Here is a 17,500-nt window from a genome sequence, read left to right as displayed (position 1 = left end):
AGCGAGCTGACCTTCACAAATAATCACAGATCTTCATACTTTCAAGCACACAGGGTTTCAGCAAGACACCCAAAAGAGCAATAGCAGTATAACATTCTGAAATCCCATTCCATTGTCACTATTTATTTTGTCACCTTGACACTTAGAGATAATTGAGGTCAAAGGTCAGACCTTACACCACTTAGACTTCTGACAGTGAAATGATCTGACAGCTGCTTAGCCGTTTAGCCGTTCAGCATAGACCCAGCCTGGACCACCTGGGTGCCCTTAATCAGATCCACAACCCACAGAGCAAACATTTCCCCAAACCTCATAAAAATTCAAAACAGGACCGTGTCCACAGACAAATTATTTCAGATAGAATGACAACACACACACGTGCGAAAACACACACACACACACACACACACACACACACACACACACACACACACACACACACACACTGCCTTTATCGGTGCAATTTCCCTGCCTGCTGTTAACTGTACGTGAGATCTTGGGAGACACGCAGACAGATCTGTATCACAAAGGTTTATGAAGCCGTCACTACAACTCAATGGCAAATGGATAATTAAGAGAAAGCCGTTTTTCTCCCCCCCCCCCGCCCGTTTTTCGAAACATTGCGGCGGTTAATTAAAACAATGCCTTCTTCCTTCTTCACAGAGCGAGCTGCCGTTCGGCTGGAGCCTGGCAGCCCTGCGCTGCATCATCACTGCAGACGGCAGCGAGGCGACGACACGAGGCTGGAAAAGGCTCCCATCTTTCTACCGCGCGGCGGAGAGAGAGCACTTCCTGCGCTTCCTGCGTTTCCTGCGTTTCCTTCCTCTCTGTCTGCATGCAGAGGCATCCAGAAGCTGCAGCACGCTCTCGACATGCTCCTGAACCAGCCCCCCCCCCTCCTCCTCCTCCTCCTCCTCCTCCTCCCTCTCTCCCTCCCTCAGTTCACAAGCGCACCACCCCCCCCCTCCCCAAGTTGGAACAGCCATCGATTCAGGCAGCAAGGTGCCCTGGGCCATGGTATCCATGGCAACGCGGAGCAGCCGAGGCAGGCCAAAGTTTTGTTCGCGTGAGGTGTGTGTGTGTGTGTGTCTGTATGTGTGTGAGTGTGTGTGTGTGTGTCTGTATGTGTGCGTGTGTGTGTGCATGCAAGCATGTGTGTGTGTGTGTGTGTGTGTGTGCGTGCGAAAATGTGTGTGTGTGTGTGTGTGTGCGTGCGAAAATGTGTGTGTGTGTGTGTGCGTGCGAAAATGTGTGTGTGTGTGTGTGCGCGGGTGTGTTTGTGTGTGTGTGTATATGTGTACGTGCATGTGCGTGAGTGTGTGCGTGAGTGTGTGTGTGTGTGTGTGTGTGTGTGTGTGTGTATGTATATGTGTACGTGCATGTGCGTGAGTGTGTGAGTGTGTGTATGTGTATGTGCGTGTGTGTGTGTGTGTGTCTGTGAGCATGTGTGTGTGTGTGTGTGTGCGTGCGAAAATGTGTGTGTGTGTGTGTGTGCGCGGGTGTGTTTGTGTGTGTATGTATATGTGTACGTGCATCTGCGTGAGTGTGTGAGTGTGTGCTTATTGCCTTCAGCAGCCCACACAGACTTTGGGGACGCTGTGTGAGGTTCACCCAGGAGACAGTCACATCAGCGCGGCCCCCAGTCTCCGCCGGGCGCCGTTTAGGACATTCACGCCGATCGTGTCCGTCACACGCCATTCCTCCGCAAGCGAAACGAGACGGACTCTCCCGCAGTCTGCGCGGAAGTCTTGTGCACCGCGTGCCAAATCTGTGCCCGTATGCGACTGGTGGACGGGTAAGAGTGTGTAAACACGCTATCACACACGCGACGGCACGCCGCGGAGACAAGGATCTCTGGAGGCTCCACAGGGGGCGGTCCCGCGCAGCCGTGCGTCTGGTCTGCCAGGAGGGAATCGCAGATTAATAAATGTTTTCGCCCCGGTCAGCCAGGCCTCATCCTCATCTCTCACAGCTTGGCACAGAGCCACAGCTCACACCCATAATGCACCGCTTCCCTCTCCACCTCAGGAGGGGGTTCGGGTCCCGGCGGCCAGGTGTGGGCGGGGTTAAAGCCACGCTTCCGCGCGACCACGGCGACGGGAAGCTGACTTCCTGCGCCATCTCGCTGCTGACCGGCCACAGGAAACATCGCAAATATGCATTTGTTTATATTACTGCAGATTCCAGGATATTTTTTTTTGCCACAACTGGTCTCAACATGCAGAAGCTGCACAGGAAGGGACCTCCTCCTCCAGCCCAAAGACACCGCAAGCTACCCAGGAAGGGACCTCCTCCTCCAGCCCAAAGACACCGCAAGCTACCCAGGAAGGGACCTCCTCCTCCAGCCCAAAGACACCGCAAGCTACCCAGGAAGGGACCTCCTCCTCCAGCCCAAAGACACCGCAAGCTGAACTGCAGTGTGGCCTGACTGAGGAAAAACAGGCCTTTACATTTTCTTTTTTAAAAATCTCAAAAATAATTTTCCCCTCAGGCGAAGGAGAGGCGGGGGTGTGGGGGGGTGGGGTATCGGGGGGCTGGGGGGGTGGGGGGGCTGGGGTGGTGGGGGGTTGGGGGGTGGGGGGGTTGGGGGGTGGCGGGGGGAGCTGGTCCTATGTATTGATTTGAGTTTTTAGTTTAGTGGGGATAAAGTTGGCGGGAACAAAGCCTGCCCAGCGAGCTGCGATGCTGAAGGAACAGAACGCTCTGAGAGGAGACGCGGTGTGCCTGGAACGTGCACATCTTTTACAAATGAGGAACAGGTAAGCGTCCGCACCAAAAAAATACACCGCCACAGATTTATTTTCAGCGCGATACTATAGTGCGGCTATGGTCTTTAAGGAACTGTTCTTTAAGCTTTTATTCAGCCTGTCGCTCCCAAAGCTCCACAGACACGTGACAAAGGGACGCCCTCAGTCCCAGGCTGGGGTGGTTACGGACCGGCCAGCGTCTCACAGGGCTGGAAGGGCGTAGTTTCTGCCTGGTCTAAATGCCTCCTCTTCCTCACGCCAGCGATGAAGAGCGAGCGGCGGTGCGCGTGAGACGGAGGTCTCCCCGGCGGCGGTTTTGAGCGGGAGAGGAGCGCGGGGTTAGCGCGCCCCGTTTCTTCCCGCCAACCCCGCCAGAGCCGCCGCGGCGATCAGTCAGTCACCAGCCCGTTTCCGTGGCGCCGGCGCCGGCCCCCTTTGTTTACCGCTCACTGCGCGTGCCGGGGGGGGGGGCGAGGGGGGGGCAGCCCTTCCACCCGCAGCGAGCGCTGCTCAGCCGCATCAAGCAACAACACACTGCAGCCCCCTTTACCAGACCCCGCCCCCTGCCCCCCCCCCTCGCTCCCCCCTCGCCCCCCCTTTCCCTCCTCCGCTCCCACCCCCCCAGGAAGTTCTCTCCAGGATCTGAGAGCAGCCGTGTTCAGGCCCTGACACGTGTGCCTGAGCGCGCCAGGGTGGGGGGTGGGGGGGGGGGCGCGTGGGGGGGGGGGGGGCTGCAGCCACCCAGAGCAAGAGGCAGGGAGGGGTGAGAGAGAGAGAGAGAGAGAGAAAGCAATATCTCTTCCTTCCATGGAGAGAGGAGAGAGGGGGAGGGGAGAGTAAGGGTGGTCTCTTTCTTTTGCTCTTTTCCTCCCCATTACCTCTCTCTCTCTCTCTCTCTCTCTCTCTCTCTCTCTCTCTCGCTCTCTCTCAAGAGCACAACATGGGTATTACTACACTGCCAAAATAAATAAGCCAAGTAACAATTATTATATTATTATTAGCTAGCGCCATTGTGTCATAATTCCTTATTGTTGTTGTTGCTGTTGTTGTTTCCAATAAAGACAAAAAATAATATCTATGAGAAGACACACACTGCTGGTAATTAATAATACTGATAATTTGAATGTATAAGATGTTATATTTCACTTATATGTTTCTGTTAGTGAGTGTCCCCACTCCCCAGGCTGAAGAAGGCTGCTATTGGGCAGGCACTGGTCTGTCCTCACCTCAACCAATGACCGCAAAGCTTCTCCTGTGATGTCCAGTAAAATACTGCATGTATTCCACGATTCTCAAAGTGAGTGTCCAGCCCTGATACGGTTCATAAAGGCCTTCCTCACTGCTAAGGGCTCACAGGCACTCTTTAAACTGGGCAGGTTTCGTCTCTGATGGGGAAAAGATTTTGAACAGCGGTTTTGAGCGCGGTGCTCTGGCTCCCTGTAAGAGTAAGGTTTATCCTGTTGTGTGCCTCATTAGTGCTGCTGTCCAGACCAAGTGGACTCAACTAACCCCACCCCCCCACCCCCACCACACAGCGCTTTCGACAACACAAGCAGAGAGCTCGTTTCAGGCCAGAAACATTTAACGCTTGTTTTTAAAATGTCGGCCAGTCAGGAAATATTCGAGTTGTACCGTCTGCATGTTAATGTGTTGCACGGGGTCTGGATGCGGCAGCACACCTGGCACAGTTGCACCTGTGTGGGGGGGGGGGGGGACTGGCAGCCGGTTCTGTGATCAGACTACAGCCCAGGCTCACAGGTTTACAGAACGGCGCTACACTGAGAGGCTACGCTCAGTCTGGTTAAACAATTATGAGAAAATACCGATTGGTGTGAGATCTTTGTTTCATGATTACCATAATTTAACCCTGTGAAGAATATGTTCTTTGAAAATGTCTTCTCAAAATTCCAATTCAGTCACCAGCAGTGATTGTGACATCAGCATTAGAATGTTCAGTCAAGAACATTCTAATCACATATTTGTCATCGCACACCTTAAAAATGTTAAAGTACATCCTGGATGATGTAAAGGAGGTAGACTGTGCCTTTCTGGCTGGTCAGGCCAAATCGCAGCTTGTACAGGAAAAGGGGATCACGAGCAGCAGGCAGGGTTAATACTGAAATGCCAACCGTTCCAAAGAAGAGTGACGCACACCATTTAGGGATGTGAATGCTCGCTTCAAGATCAATTTGATTAGAATCGTGATTCATGATTCACAATTTAATTCAAGAACGATTTTAGGGTGGTTTATACTTATTTGGTTCCATTCACTCCATTGTACTGTGATTCAGATCTTCAGACAGATTCAAGTAACACTTGATTTTAAAAAATGCGGTTTGCAGATGGATGCAGCTGCAGCGCAGGAGTTCCAATCGATGCCGCGAGCTAACGGATGAGGCTTAACACCGCTAACACCTTCACTAGCCGCTCACCAGGACTAATGCACAGCACTGAGAAAATGGGAGAGTCTAGCGGTGATAAGGACAGCCTCTTTTGTCTTTTCCTTTTTATCTCCTCCTTTTGTGTCTCTGTCTCTCTGTCTTTCTCTCTCCTCCCTTTCGCTCTCACGCTCGCGCTCTCTCCTCCCTTTCCCTCTCTCTCTCTCTCTCTCTCTCTCTCTCTCCCTCTCTCTCTCTCCCTCCCTCTCTCTCCGGGCAGCGAGCGACTGCTTTTTAAACTCTGACACTGACGCAGCTGTGGAGACAAAGGAGGTGGTCAGGTGCTGCTCTGGTTTGCGATGTGATCTGATGAGTGCGAGAGTGTGTGTGTGTGTGTGTGTGTGTGTGCGGGGGACGGGGGGGGGGGGCAGTGGCTAAGCGGGGAGGGGGGTGTAGTTAGGCTCTGTCGTCGTGACTCAAGGCTATTAGCTCTGTCAGAGACAGCCCCCCAGGAGAGCCTCCTCAGGCCACAGTGACAGGAGCCTCCCGAAGACTGTGGGCGGAGTTATGTCTGCCCCCCCCCCCCCCCCGCACCCAGCTCCCCCCTCCCCCTCCCCCTCCCCCTCCTCCCCCTCCTCCCCCCCCCCTCTCAGCTGCTCTTCACCACGCCAGCCAGTCCAGACGCCGGAGACAAGCGGGGCTTTATTATCAACAATAAGCCCTCCTAAGTGGGCCATTTGCGCGCCCATCAAACCTCATCTTCCTATCAGCGCTCTGAAGCACCCGCTCTTCACAACCCATTAGCCGCCGAGACCGGGCGCCACGGCAACGCCGCCTTTTTTTCCGCTCGCTCGCCGGAGAGCAAATTACCGCCGCGGCAAATATGCAAAAACCGAGGAGCAGCGATTAAAGCCCCGACTAACCAGCGGCGTCCCAGCCTAACGAGAGCGGCTTCCTAGCCACGCGCTAACGAGCTCACGCGAAATCACACAACGGCTCCCAGCGCTGCTGCCCCACCTCAGAGAGCCCAGCTCCGCCCACACTGAGCGTAAATAAGGGTCATACACACACCCCAAACACACACACACACACACACACACACACACACACCCCAAAACACACACACACACCCCAAACATACACACACACACCCCAAACACACACACACACACACACACACAAACACACACATACACACCAAACATACACACACATACCCCAAACACACACACACACACACACACACACCCCAAACACACACACACACACACACCCCACATCGCACACACATACGCACACCACACACACGCGCACACACAAACCCCAGCTCGCCCAATAATCAATAACCCCAGGAGACTATCCGTTGCCTGACCCTCCTCTCCCCTCCCCTCCCTGCAGACAGAGGAGACTCAGCTGCACACAGAACACATTCACTCCCAAAGCCAGAGGAACCGTCCGGTCCTCACGCATGAAATTCTGCACATTTCACCAGAAATAAAATAAAACCCGTGCGATGTGCACACGGTGTGTGATCGCCGTCTCATTAGCGTGTAGCGTGTAGCGTGTAGCGTGTAGCGTCCCGCCGCACCCCGCCGCCCCGGAGCGGACCGCTACACGCTCGCCGCGTACAACGGCCCACTGTTACCGCGGGAACCGGCAGGAGTGATGGCACTGCAGTGCAGGTGCGTGGCTGAGGAGCCCGCGCGGGGTGGCGGTAATGACCCCCCCCCCCCCACACCCCTGCGAGCGGGGGTCCGCGAGGCTGCGAGCCCCCCCGTACGCCCCCCCCCCCCCCCCCGCTCCGCTCGCATCATCATCCGTCTTCCCTTCTGCTGCGACTGCGGAAACGCGGCAGCCAATCAGCTTCGCCGAAAAAAAGACCCTCAACCCGCCACTCCCGCCAACTCTCATTTCAATAAATCTGCCCCTTTATTAGTTTTCGATGTCTGGCTATTGTTAAACTGCCCGAGGATTCGGTGTGAGGGGGGGAGGGGAGGGGGGCACAGCTACACCTGCGCAGAGGCTGAGCCCAAAGCCAGAGTAAAGAGAGGAGAGATAAACCTGTGTTTGGGATTTAAACACCATTAGCTCACAGCGCGCCACGCGTCTCCTTTTTACAGTAGCAGGGTTTAAATGTCAACAAAAACACTCGCTTAATGATGCTAAACGGTACACACACAAAACAAAAGAAGAGTAAAACACACAAAACAAAAGAAGAGTAAAACACACACACTGTGGTTTCTAGCGACCCCGCTGTCGGCCCCGAGCTCGACTCCATCGCAGAGCCCGCGAAGCGGAATCGCGGCATCGCGGAATCGCGGCTCGCAGTCGTGCGCGGAAAGGTCGGGTTCGTCCACAAGCTCACGAGGAGGGATTAGCACCATCCTGCCCTCCGCACACAGCGACACAGTCATCCAAGCTTCATCCGATTAGCGAGAGAGCGGGCACAGCTACACAGAGAGTGGGCACAGCTCAAACACAGAGCGGGCACAGCTACACAGAGAGCGGGCACAGCTCAAACACAGAGCGGGCACAGCTACACAGAGAGTGGGCACAGCTACACAGAGAGCGGGCACAGCTCAAACAGAGAACAGGGACAGCTACACAGAGAGTGGGCACAGCTACACAGAGAGCGGGCACAGCTCATGCCACAGCCAGACGGGCACTTCACACCCCCATGCCCAAGTTGGGCTCAGGTTGGGCACCTTGTTGAAGCAGGTAAACCCTGGGTACTTTATCACTGACACTAATGATGTGCAATTATGACCAACAGGGATGGTGGGGATGGACATAAGGGTCGAAGCGAGTATTATTACCATTTTTATTATTAATAAGAATAATAATAATAATAATAATAATAATAATTTGATGGTGTGGCCTGCATTGAGCAACGCTGAGAAGCTGCTGTATCCAGGAGACGGGTGTCTGGCTTCAGTCACATGCTCTACGGTGCCTCCACCCCCCCACCCCCACCCTGGGGGCAGGAGCACACGCCAGCTCCACACAGAGGAGACAGGTAGGAACTGACACCCCCTCACCCACCCCCCCGTACTCCCCCCGACTCCTCCCGCAAGCAGCTATGACCTACATAAGAGAGCAGCTTTCAACAAAACTTGCCCAAGAATAACGTTCCTTTCTTTCAAAGGAAATCTGGGTGAAATTTCCCACCAATATGCCCTCAAAACTAGTACACAACACCAAAAAAAAGACGGAATAGGAGAATGACTTTGGCGTCAGAATATGATACACCGAAACACACTTTCCGCGCTACAAAAAAAAAGTGTCTTAACAAGTGTTTTAGTCTTGTAATGAGACTTAAAATCTTCTTTTTTTCTTCTCTCGGGTAGAAAATATTAGCTTGTTTAAAGTTGACTGTTGGCTTCTCAAGTCAAATTTTCTTACCCCACCGGCAAATCTCGAAATGAGTCTCACCCCATGTGATAAACGAGCTTCGACTCATGTGAGAAACGGTCGCACCTCATTGGCAACATTTTCATCTTATTTAGCAAAAAAAAAAAAGTAACAGAAATAAGACTATAAATCTGAACACAAGACTGACATACTTGTTGAGGTTGACAATCTCTTTTTTTGGTTTTCGTGATGTGGGGGGTGGGGTCCACGTTCTGGAGGACAGGGTGCGGGTAACACCCGCCCTGGGCGTTTCGGCTGACACCGCCCACGCGAGCGCACAGACGCGGCGGCCGTGCGGAGGTGGGGGGGTTGGGGGGGTGAGGGGGGGGGCGGGGGGGCGCTTACCTGGCCGTGGGGCTGCATGGCGCCGTACGACATGCTCTGGCTCAGCTTCTGCTTCATCAGCAGCATGCGCTTCTGCTCCTCCGTCAGGTGGGAGCCCTGACCCCCCCCCATCTGCCCCTGCGCCTGGGGCGGGACGGGCACCTGCCCCGCCCCCTGCCCCGCCGGCGCCTGCATGTAGGGCATCATGGGGCTCTTCCCCGCGCTGGCCATGGGCGGGGTCATCCGCTGGCCCCCGTGCTCCACCGCGCTGAAGTGGCTGAGCGGCTTGGTGTTGCTGTAGGACAGCATGGCCGCCTGCTGCTTGCTCATGGCCGCCTGCCCCATGCCACCGGGCTGCTGGGAGATCATGGTCATGTGATTCGGGGGGAGGTAGTTGTTCATGGCGGCCTTCTGAGGGTTCCCCGCCATGGCCGCCACCATGGGGTTCTGGCTGTTAAAGGCTTGCGGGTACATCATGGGGCTATTTGGTTTGTCGGGGTTGAAGGGGCCCCCCCCGTAGGGGCTGGAAGGCGCCCCCGCGGGGGACCAGTTGGCGGCCTGCGTCTGCTGCTGCTGCTGCTGCTGCTGGTGCTTCTGGATCAGCTTGGCCCGCTGCTGCTGCTGGGAGGCCAGCTGCTTCAGCTGCTCCGCGGGGGACAGCTCCGACGCGGAGGGCGGGACCTGCCCCTGCCCCGGCCCGCCGCCGCCCCCCTGGCCCGGACCGCCAGCGGCCCCCGGGGCGGGCACGGGCCCCACGCCGCCGCCCGGGTTCATCAGGAAGCCGTTCCCCGGGCGAGACGCCTGCGCCGGGGCCTGGGTGGGCGTCTGCGGCGACCGCGCCACGCAGTTGGCGGGCGAGCCCGTGGCCATGGCGACGGCGGGGGACTGCTGCAGCGGCTGCTGGGGCGGCGTCCCGCTGGCGGCGGCGGCGGCGATGAAGGGCGGCCCCGAGGACGAGGGCCGGACCTGCGGAGAGCCCATGGGCAGCGGGGCGCTCTGCGGGGGCGGGGCCGACGCCGGCTCCTGGGGGAGGGGCGTCTGCGCCGCCTGGCGCGGGAACTCCGCCTCCTTCTTCTCCTCGAAGTCCTCGTTGAACAGGTCGTGCATGTCGTCCTCCGGGACGGTGTTGGCCAGCTCGTCGATCAGCTCCTGCCACTCCTGGTCGTTCAGGTTGATGTCGGAGAACAGCTTGTTCTGATTGGACAGCGAGGTGTCGGAGGACTCCATGCCCGCCCCGTCGTCCAGCGGCTCCTGCTTCAGGTCCTTGAGCAGGCCGAAGCCGTCGTCCAGGTCCAGCGAGCCGTTCAGCTTCATGTCCGGCAGGCCGCCGTTCTTGCCCAGGTCGTCCGGCCGGCCGGGGACGTGGTTGTTGCCGCCGACGCCGCCGGCGTTGTTGGGCATGCCCAGCGGAGGCTTGATGTCCATTTGGTGGAGGGGTGAGGCGGAGGGGGGAGCGCTGTTGGGCAGGCCGGCCAGCGGGTCCAGGCCCCCCGCGGGACCCTCCTTGCGGAGCCGTTTCGGGTGGGGCGAGAAGTTCCCATCGCACACGCCGTTCTGCTCGCCGTTCAGCGGCGACCGCGCACTGTCCAGCTTCCGCTTCACCGTCTCCTGCAGCTGCCGAAACAAAACCGGGAGAGGAACTTAGCCACGGGACAGCACGCCACGGGACAGCACGCCACGGGACAGCACACCACGGGACAGCACACCACGGGACAGCACACCACGGGACAGCACACCACGGGACAGCCACAGCATCCCCACCCAAAACCCCAGCCTCAGCTCCACAACCTCATCGCTAAGCAACACCCCACCCCGCCCAGCATCAGCACCACAATCTCATTGCTAAGCAACACCCCACCCCAGCCCAGCATCAGCACCACAACCTCATCGCTAAGCAACACCCCACCCCAGCCCAGCATCAGCACCACAACCTCATCGCTAAGCAACACCCCACCCCAGCCCAGCATCAGCACCACAATCTCATCGCTAAGCAACACCCCACCCCAGCCCAGCATCAGCACCACAATCTCATCGCTAAGCAACACCCCACCCCAGCCTCAGCTCAACAACCTCATCTCCAAGCAACAGAGTGTTCAGACCAGCCTGGGCCAAAACCAAGGGTTCTTACGACAAAGCAGTTATAAATGAAGGCGCCTGCTAATAACTCTCTTCCTTCTCATGACTGCTGGAGGAGAATAGCAAGCATCTCTTTGCGATCACAGCCGGCATACTGGAGTCTTTTCGGGAGCATTGGGGCTGCCACGCGGCAGGGGCGTCCCCACTTCGCCATGTTTAATTACTCGCCTGTTGGAAGTTCTCTCACAACTTTCAAGTCCAGCAGGTCTGTTTTCAGCAGTGTGGCGCAGAACATTCTAGGTCAGCGTACAAACTACCGCACCTTCAGCGTTCAGTATCTCCAGTTCCCTGCTCATGCAGTGCTCTGCACAGACACTCATGCAGTCCTCAACACGGCTCTCCTGGGAGGCAGTTACAAGGGGCTTCAAATCAGAACACCACGCCACGCCTCGACTCCCCAAAGCAAGCCGGTTTTGTCACAATTCAAATTGTTAAAACACCTCCCCCCCATCTAAGAAAGCTCAATATTCACCAACTGTCCTTGTCTCGCTTCCAGAAGAGAATATATTGCATAGTGAGAGACAGAGAGGGAGAGAGAGAGGGAGAGACAGAGAACAACAGCGCAATAACGACTGACTGTTAGCACTTAATCATTATCTCTGGGGGGGGGGGGGGGGGGGGGAAGCTCGGCGGAAGGAATCGGAGCTGAAAAATGACAGTTGACGAACTTTTCATTGTTCACACTTCGCTGAGCGCTTATTGTACCGGCGTCTCCCGCTTAACTCATCTGAGTCATTACATACGGCATGGAATCTGCAGCCAGGGGGGGGGAGGGGGGGACCGGGGGGGGGGGGGTGGGATGGGCACGGGGGGGAGGGGGGCAGGCGGGGGCTGGGCAGGGGCCGGGGGGGAGCGAGGACTGGGCAGGGCCATGCAGGGGCCAGCAGCGGCGATGCCGACTGTAGAGGGGGAGCGGGGAAATCAGAGCTGTTAGACGCTCGGTACCAAGATGGAGAGGGAGGCCGCGAGCCGGCAGTCCTCTATTGCCACCAAATTCCTTCTCCTGCCTCTCAGCCACAGCACATTCGGTCCTGGCTGCTGTTCACCCAGAGAACACGGACCTCGGACTGCCACAGAACATCCCCTCCTAGATAAATATCAGTAACACGTCCGGGTGGAGGGGTTTAGGCTACATGAATATCGGGGTTCAGGAGTCAGAACACAGGGACGGGCTACTGACAGGAGGTTCCGGGGTTGAATCCCATTAGATTCCTGTACTAATTCATGCCTAAAGAGAGTAAACTGTGCTCGGGAAAAATGCAAGCTGCATAATTTGTAAAACCGCTCAGCAAACCCAGCAAGTAGGGGCCTGTTAGAGGTGCTGTAAACATTTCAATTTAAAGATGCTATACAGTATATATATATGTCATAATAATATTTGCTTCACACGTTTTCATACGAAAGATCAGTATCCATAAAGTGTGCAGTAAGAGGCCCTGCAGTGGGTTCATTCACCTCTGCTTATCCTCATTAGCAAGCCACCGCCAACCACGCATTCCACCACCACGCGTATTTGCCAACTTTTTATTGTGCAATTTTCACCTCTCAAAATAAACCGCTCACCTCCCTGGAATTATTATTAAACTGTTCAACTATGAAATAAATTCCCTTTTTCGGTGAAACAAGTGGGTAAAGCCTTTCGCATTCATTTCGACGATGAAAAACAAGCTATGCAAGCTTTTCAATAAAAGAAAAAAAAATGGAAAAAACGCAATTTCATGACAGCTTCAGAAATATTCAAGTTCAACAATCTTCCCCCCCCCCCCCCCTCTCCACCCACACCATGATTTGCCTTTTCTGAACTTCAGTAAAACTACGATTATTAAAATGTGCCTGAATCATTTTTTTCCCATTTGGTATTATATTATACCACTGGAAGTAGTCTAGTCTTATATTTTCGGGAGCCAAGACGCTGATTAGTTTGGAGCAAAACTTGGCCGGGGGTTTATTTTCATAGAAACAGAAGGCTACAAAGCACATGTATATGTTTTACACTTATATCAACAATTCTGTTAAAAAATGTGTGTGTGTGTGTGCATGCGCGTGTGTGTGTGAGTGTGTGTGTTCGTAAGCATGTGCTTTCAGATGTGAAATTGCACTGTGGTTCAATCTCCAACTTTCTGAGAGCGGCGGCCTCTTGACATGACCAAAGCAGGAAAGATTGGATGAGCAACAGGACTATCTGTCAATGCTGAGATCATGCGCTGCCAGGTGAAATCATATAAAACAATCATTAAAAATTTCAGCATTATTTGTTCTTCGATGTCCGCCCTTCCCCCCACTGCCAGAACAAATGAACAATCTTAAGTAGTCACGGGGGACGTCACGGGGGACGACAAGAACTCAAAAGCCGCGATGCAATTCAAAAACCTGGAGATGATTCGCATTGTTATTCAACTGGAACATTAAGACAAAATATTCAGAGGGAATTCTGACCCCCCCCCCACTCCTCCCCCCAAAGAAGGAACGTCGAGAGAGAGAGAGAGAGAGAGAGAGAGAGAAAGAGAGAAAGAGAGAGGAAGGAGAGAGAGAGAGAGCGAGACAGACAGAGAGAGAGGCAGAGGAAGGAGAGATTTAGAGAGAGAGCCGGGGAATGATGGGGACTGTGTGGGAGGGGTGGGGGATGGGGGGTGGGGGATGGGGGGGTGATCCCTCCCCTAGACGCTCTCACTCGTTCTGCGGCAGGCGTTTCCACAGCTCGCCTCCCGCGCGGCTCTCTCTCTCCCTGCCGCTGCAGAGCTCTCTCGCCCGCTCAGCACACGAGGAGTCCTTTTGTCCCTTGAAGACGATCGCAAGGCACTCCCGTCCCCACTCAGTGGAGAGGCACAATTACAGCGTGCCATCGGCCTTCTGCCCCCTGGGGGGGGTCACCTGATGGCTAATGTCACCACCCCCAACCCTGAGCATCGCCTCCCCCCCCCGTTACACAAACCCGATTTTCCGACGGTAACAAACGGTGCGTTAAGTAGTCCTGCGACGTTGGGGGAAAGGAGGGGGGGCGGGGGTTTGACTATGCTGCCGGTACGGAATGCTTGTGACACTGATGGTGGGGGGGGGGGCACTTTACGGCTTGACGGTAAATATTTGTGAAAAGACTCGACGAGTCGGCGCACCCGGGTCACCCCAAACAACGGAGACCGCATTAGACCCCCCCCCACCCCCCCCTTCAGCCCCGCCCGTGCGTAACGCCTCGGCACCGGGCCGGGTGTGCGGTAATTACACTCCAGGTGCGCTCATTAAGAGGGCGGCTCGCTAATTACAGTACAGCGATACCCATTACGCCGCCGTTAGCCACCGTTAGCCACAGCGTAGCGCCCGTTAGCCACGGCGGAGCGCCCGTTAGCCGCGGCGTAGCGCCCGTTAGCCACGGCGTAGCGCCCGTTAGCCGCGGCGTAGCGCACGTTAGCCACCGTTAGCTGCGGCGTAGCGCCCGTTAGCCACGGCGGAGCGCCCGTTAGCCGCGGCGTAGCGCCCGTTAGCCACGGCGTAGCGCCCGTTAGCCGTGGCGTAGCGCCCGTTAGCCACGACGTAGCGCCCGTTAGCCACGACGTAGCGCCCGTTAGCCGCCGCAGCTCCCTGTTCGTCTCACCAGGCAGCCGCTCGAGCGTCCCTGTGACTCCTGCCAAATGAAATTTTTAAAATAACGAGATTCACTGCCCTTCTGTGTGTGCCTCCTCCCCCCCCCTCCCCTTCCCTGAGGAACGAGAGGAGGAGGGGGCGCGGGGGAGCGAGGCCCTTGTTTACGGAGGAGAAATTCGACAAGATAAATAGATCATCTGGTATGTGGAAAGGAGGGGGGGGGTTCCTAGTCTTCTTCCCTTCCCTTCAAAACCGTCTTTATGCGAGTCATTTCTGAAACGCGCCATCGTTTGTTTTTCTTTGTGCTCCCGCCGGACCCCCTTCCCCTGCCCCGGCGGCTGTAAATCGGGGGGGCCAGCTGTGGGGGGCGCCTGTCAATATCAATAGCATTTATCTGGTCGTAAAGATGATTAGACGCGCTGTCAATCTTCCCCCACGCGCGCGGGGGAAACGTGGAATTCTAGCACCTCTCCCGTGAACGCAAAAGGAGGGGGCATTTTGCTCTGAACGGTGACCCCCCCTCGCCCCCCCCCCCCTCGCCCCGCCCACCCGGCGCATTCGGAACGCGATCCAGCGCTCGCTGGCACACGGCTGTCGGCTTCCCTGTGAAATACGAGGCGGCGAATCTCAAAAAAATCTGCTCTTTTCTGACAGCGGCAGCGCCTCTCGGCTTTAAGGGTGAATTCCCGCCATCGCGCGACCCGTCGCCAGGCAGCGAGCCTCGGAAGCCGCAGTAGGATCGGCAGGACGGCGGGCGGGGAGGAAGCCGGCGGTGCGGCCGCGCGTCGCGGGCGACAGGAAGCCTCGGCGAGCCGCCCTCTGGTTTTCCGGCAAGAAGCGAAATGAGCAGACCGGCCCCCGCCCCCGCCCCCGCCCCCAGCCCCCCGCTGCCCGCAGGGGGGGGGAACGACTCTGTGGCGTCGAGCATTAAAAGCAGGGCCTTGTTTGTCCCCCCCCCCTCCCTCCGCCCGCCCCTCCACTCCCACCCCTGCCCCGCCCGCCAGTTCACTAGTCTGCAGCTCACACAAGAACAGGCTGTCGCATGTGCTGTCTTTATCGAGAGAGAGAGAGAGAGAGAGAGAGAGTGACGGAGGGATAGAGAGAGAGAGAGAGAGAGAGTGAGAGAGAGAAAGGGAGAGAGGGACAGAGAGAGAGAGCGGGAGAGACAGAGAAGCTGAGAGAGGGAGAGAGACAGAGAGAGAAACAGAGACAGACAGAGAGAGAGAGAGAGGGGGCAGGCAGAGAAAGACAGAGGGAGGGAGGGAGGGAGGGAGGGAGGGAGGGAGGGAGGGAGGGGGAGACAGAAGAGCTCTTCAGACAGACGGCAGCTCTTTCATCTGACTAAAGGAGCTGCTTTTGCTCCAAATCCCACCAACAGCAGAGACTCATTTGTCAGGGTAGGGGTGGGGGAGGGGGGGGGGGAGAGAAGAGAACCACCAAGGTGCGGTTGTTATAGCAACCTCCTGCTCCAGCGCCGTGCGCAGCCGGCCTCCCCCCCCCGCCCGCCCCCCCTTCCGCGCTGATGGCAGTGGACAGCTATGCCAATAATGTACAGGAAATGACCGGGCAGCCTCCAGCCATTGTGAGCTCGCTGCTTTTCTGTCCTCAGCTGAATATACAACAGGGTCTTTTTTCCTTCCCCCTGACTCCCCCCTCCCCTGCCCCCCCCCCCCCTCCCCCCCCCAAAAGAATTCCGCATTACAAAGACAGACAGGCAGAACAAACAGCTACTTTACCAGCGAATCTCACATAAGAGGGGGCTGATACTGAGCAACAGTGCGGCTCATTTCTCTATCGAGGCGTCCGACGCTAATACTGCTGAGCACCTGATGAGTGTGTGACCACAGAGGCAGGACATAAACACGGTTACACACACACACGCAGGACGGTCCCGCTGCACACGCTCCTTTCCTACACACACACACACACACACAAAGACACACACACGACAGGGTCACCTTGGCGGGTGCAGGGGGGTCAGGGTGTGACCGCGGTTGATTTTGGGGGATGGGACCTCGTTCTGTGACACAAGCGGCCACACGCAGGGCAGCCCCCACCACTCCCCCCCCCCCCCCCCCCCCCCCCACCCCCACACCCAGGTTAGTGATGGAGCAGCTGCCTACGCAGGATTGCTAATGAGCCAATACTAGTCACGGTTCAGTCTCAGCCCTGCTTCAGCGAGCCCCACCCCCCCCTTTCCACCAATGAACTGCACACTGTCACCCCCCCCCCCCCAAGAACAAGACCATGAGAAACCAGATGCAAACGCCACGCAGTATGTGACAGTCTTTAAATGTGACATTTAAATCCTGCAGCCAGGTGAGTTAATGTTTTATACAGTTTAACTCAAAGGACATCGTAAACATCTCATTACAGCATAAGTGCTGTAAGGTGTCTTGTGTTGGGATAAACCACACAAATTAAAATGGCTCGTATCGTGGTGTGATTGGAACATCCAACCGGACCCCTGCCCTTGGGCTTTCTCAAGCACTGATTCACTTTTTCAACAAAAAAATACTAAATAAACCTAATTTTAAGGCTTGATTAGATCCACGTGTTATGTTACTTTTTGTGGATGAATTATGGGTAATTTTTTTCAGAAAATAGTCCTTTAGTTGGCCTTTAGAGGGACTTCCCCAAATCCAGCGGTGTCACAGTGTGAATGCTGTTCGGCAGAAATGACCCTAGATGCGCTAACACCCCCCAGCCACAGGGGGCGCCCTAGGTGGGGCCGTGACTGCATTCGCAGCCAAAAAACTTGATTCACCTGCATATGAGGAAGCGTCTCCTCTTATCCTCGCTTTTCCCGTTAGTGAAATTTGTCTGGGCCGGGTCTTTAGTTCAGGGGTTCAGCGCTTCAAAGAGCAGCCGGTTAAATTTCCGCTAAAAATCGTAATTTTATCTCAAATGGGCCGATTCCCGCGC

At 56.0% G+C, this 17,500-nt stretch overlaps 1 protein-coding gene across 1 annotated transcript in view; it reads right to left on the bottom strand.

The window, feature by feature from the left end:
* The window catches only part of maml3 (mastermind-like transcriptional coactivator 3), an 18,605-nt gene extending 7,108 nt beyond the window's left edge, over positions 1 to 11,497 (bottom strand). Inside the window, exons 1-2 of the mRNA XM_035417955.1 lie at positions 11,469 to 11,497; positions 8,882 to 10,474 (exon numbers count right to left, since the gene is read on the bottom strand). Of these exons, the coding sequence (XP_035273846.1) occupies positions 8,882 to 10,285 (1,404 nt within the window). The 5' untranslated portion in view covers positions 10,286 to 10,474; positions 11,469 to 11,497. The remainder of the gene's footprint in view (positions 1 to 8,881; positions 10,475 to 11,468) is intronic.
* Between the last annotated feature and the right edge of the window lie 6,003 nt (positions 11,498 to 17,500).

Source organism: Anguilla anguilla, chromosome 5, assembly GCF_013347855.1.
Source record: "Anguilla anguilla isolate fAngAng1 chromosome 5, fAngAng1.pri, whole genome shotgun sequence".
Classification (NCBI taxonomy): domain Eukaryota; kingdom Metazoa; phylum Chordata; class Actinopteri; order Anguilliformes; family Anguillidae; genus Anguilla; species Anguilla anguilla.
This window is presented reverse-complemented; position numbering and strand designations above follow the sequence as displayed.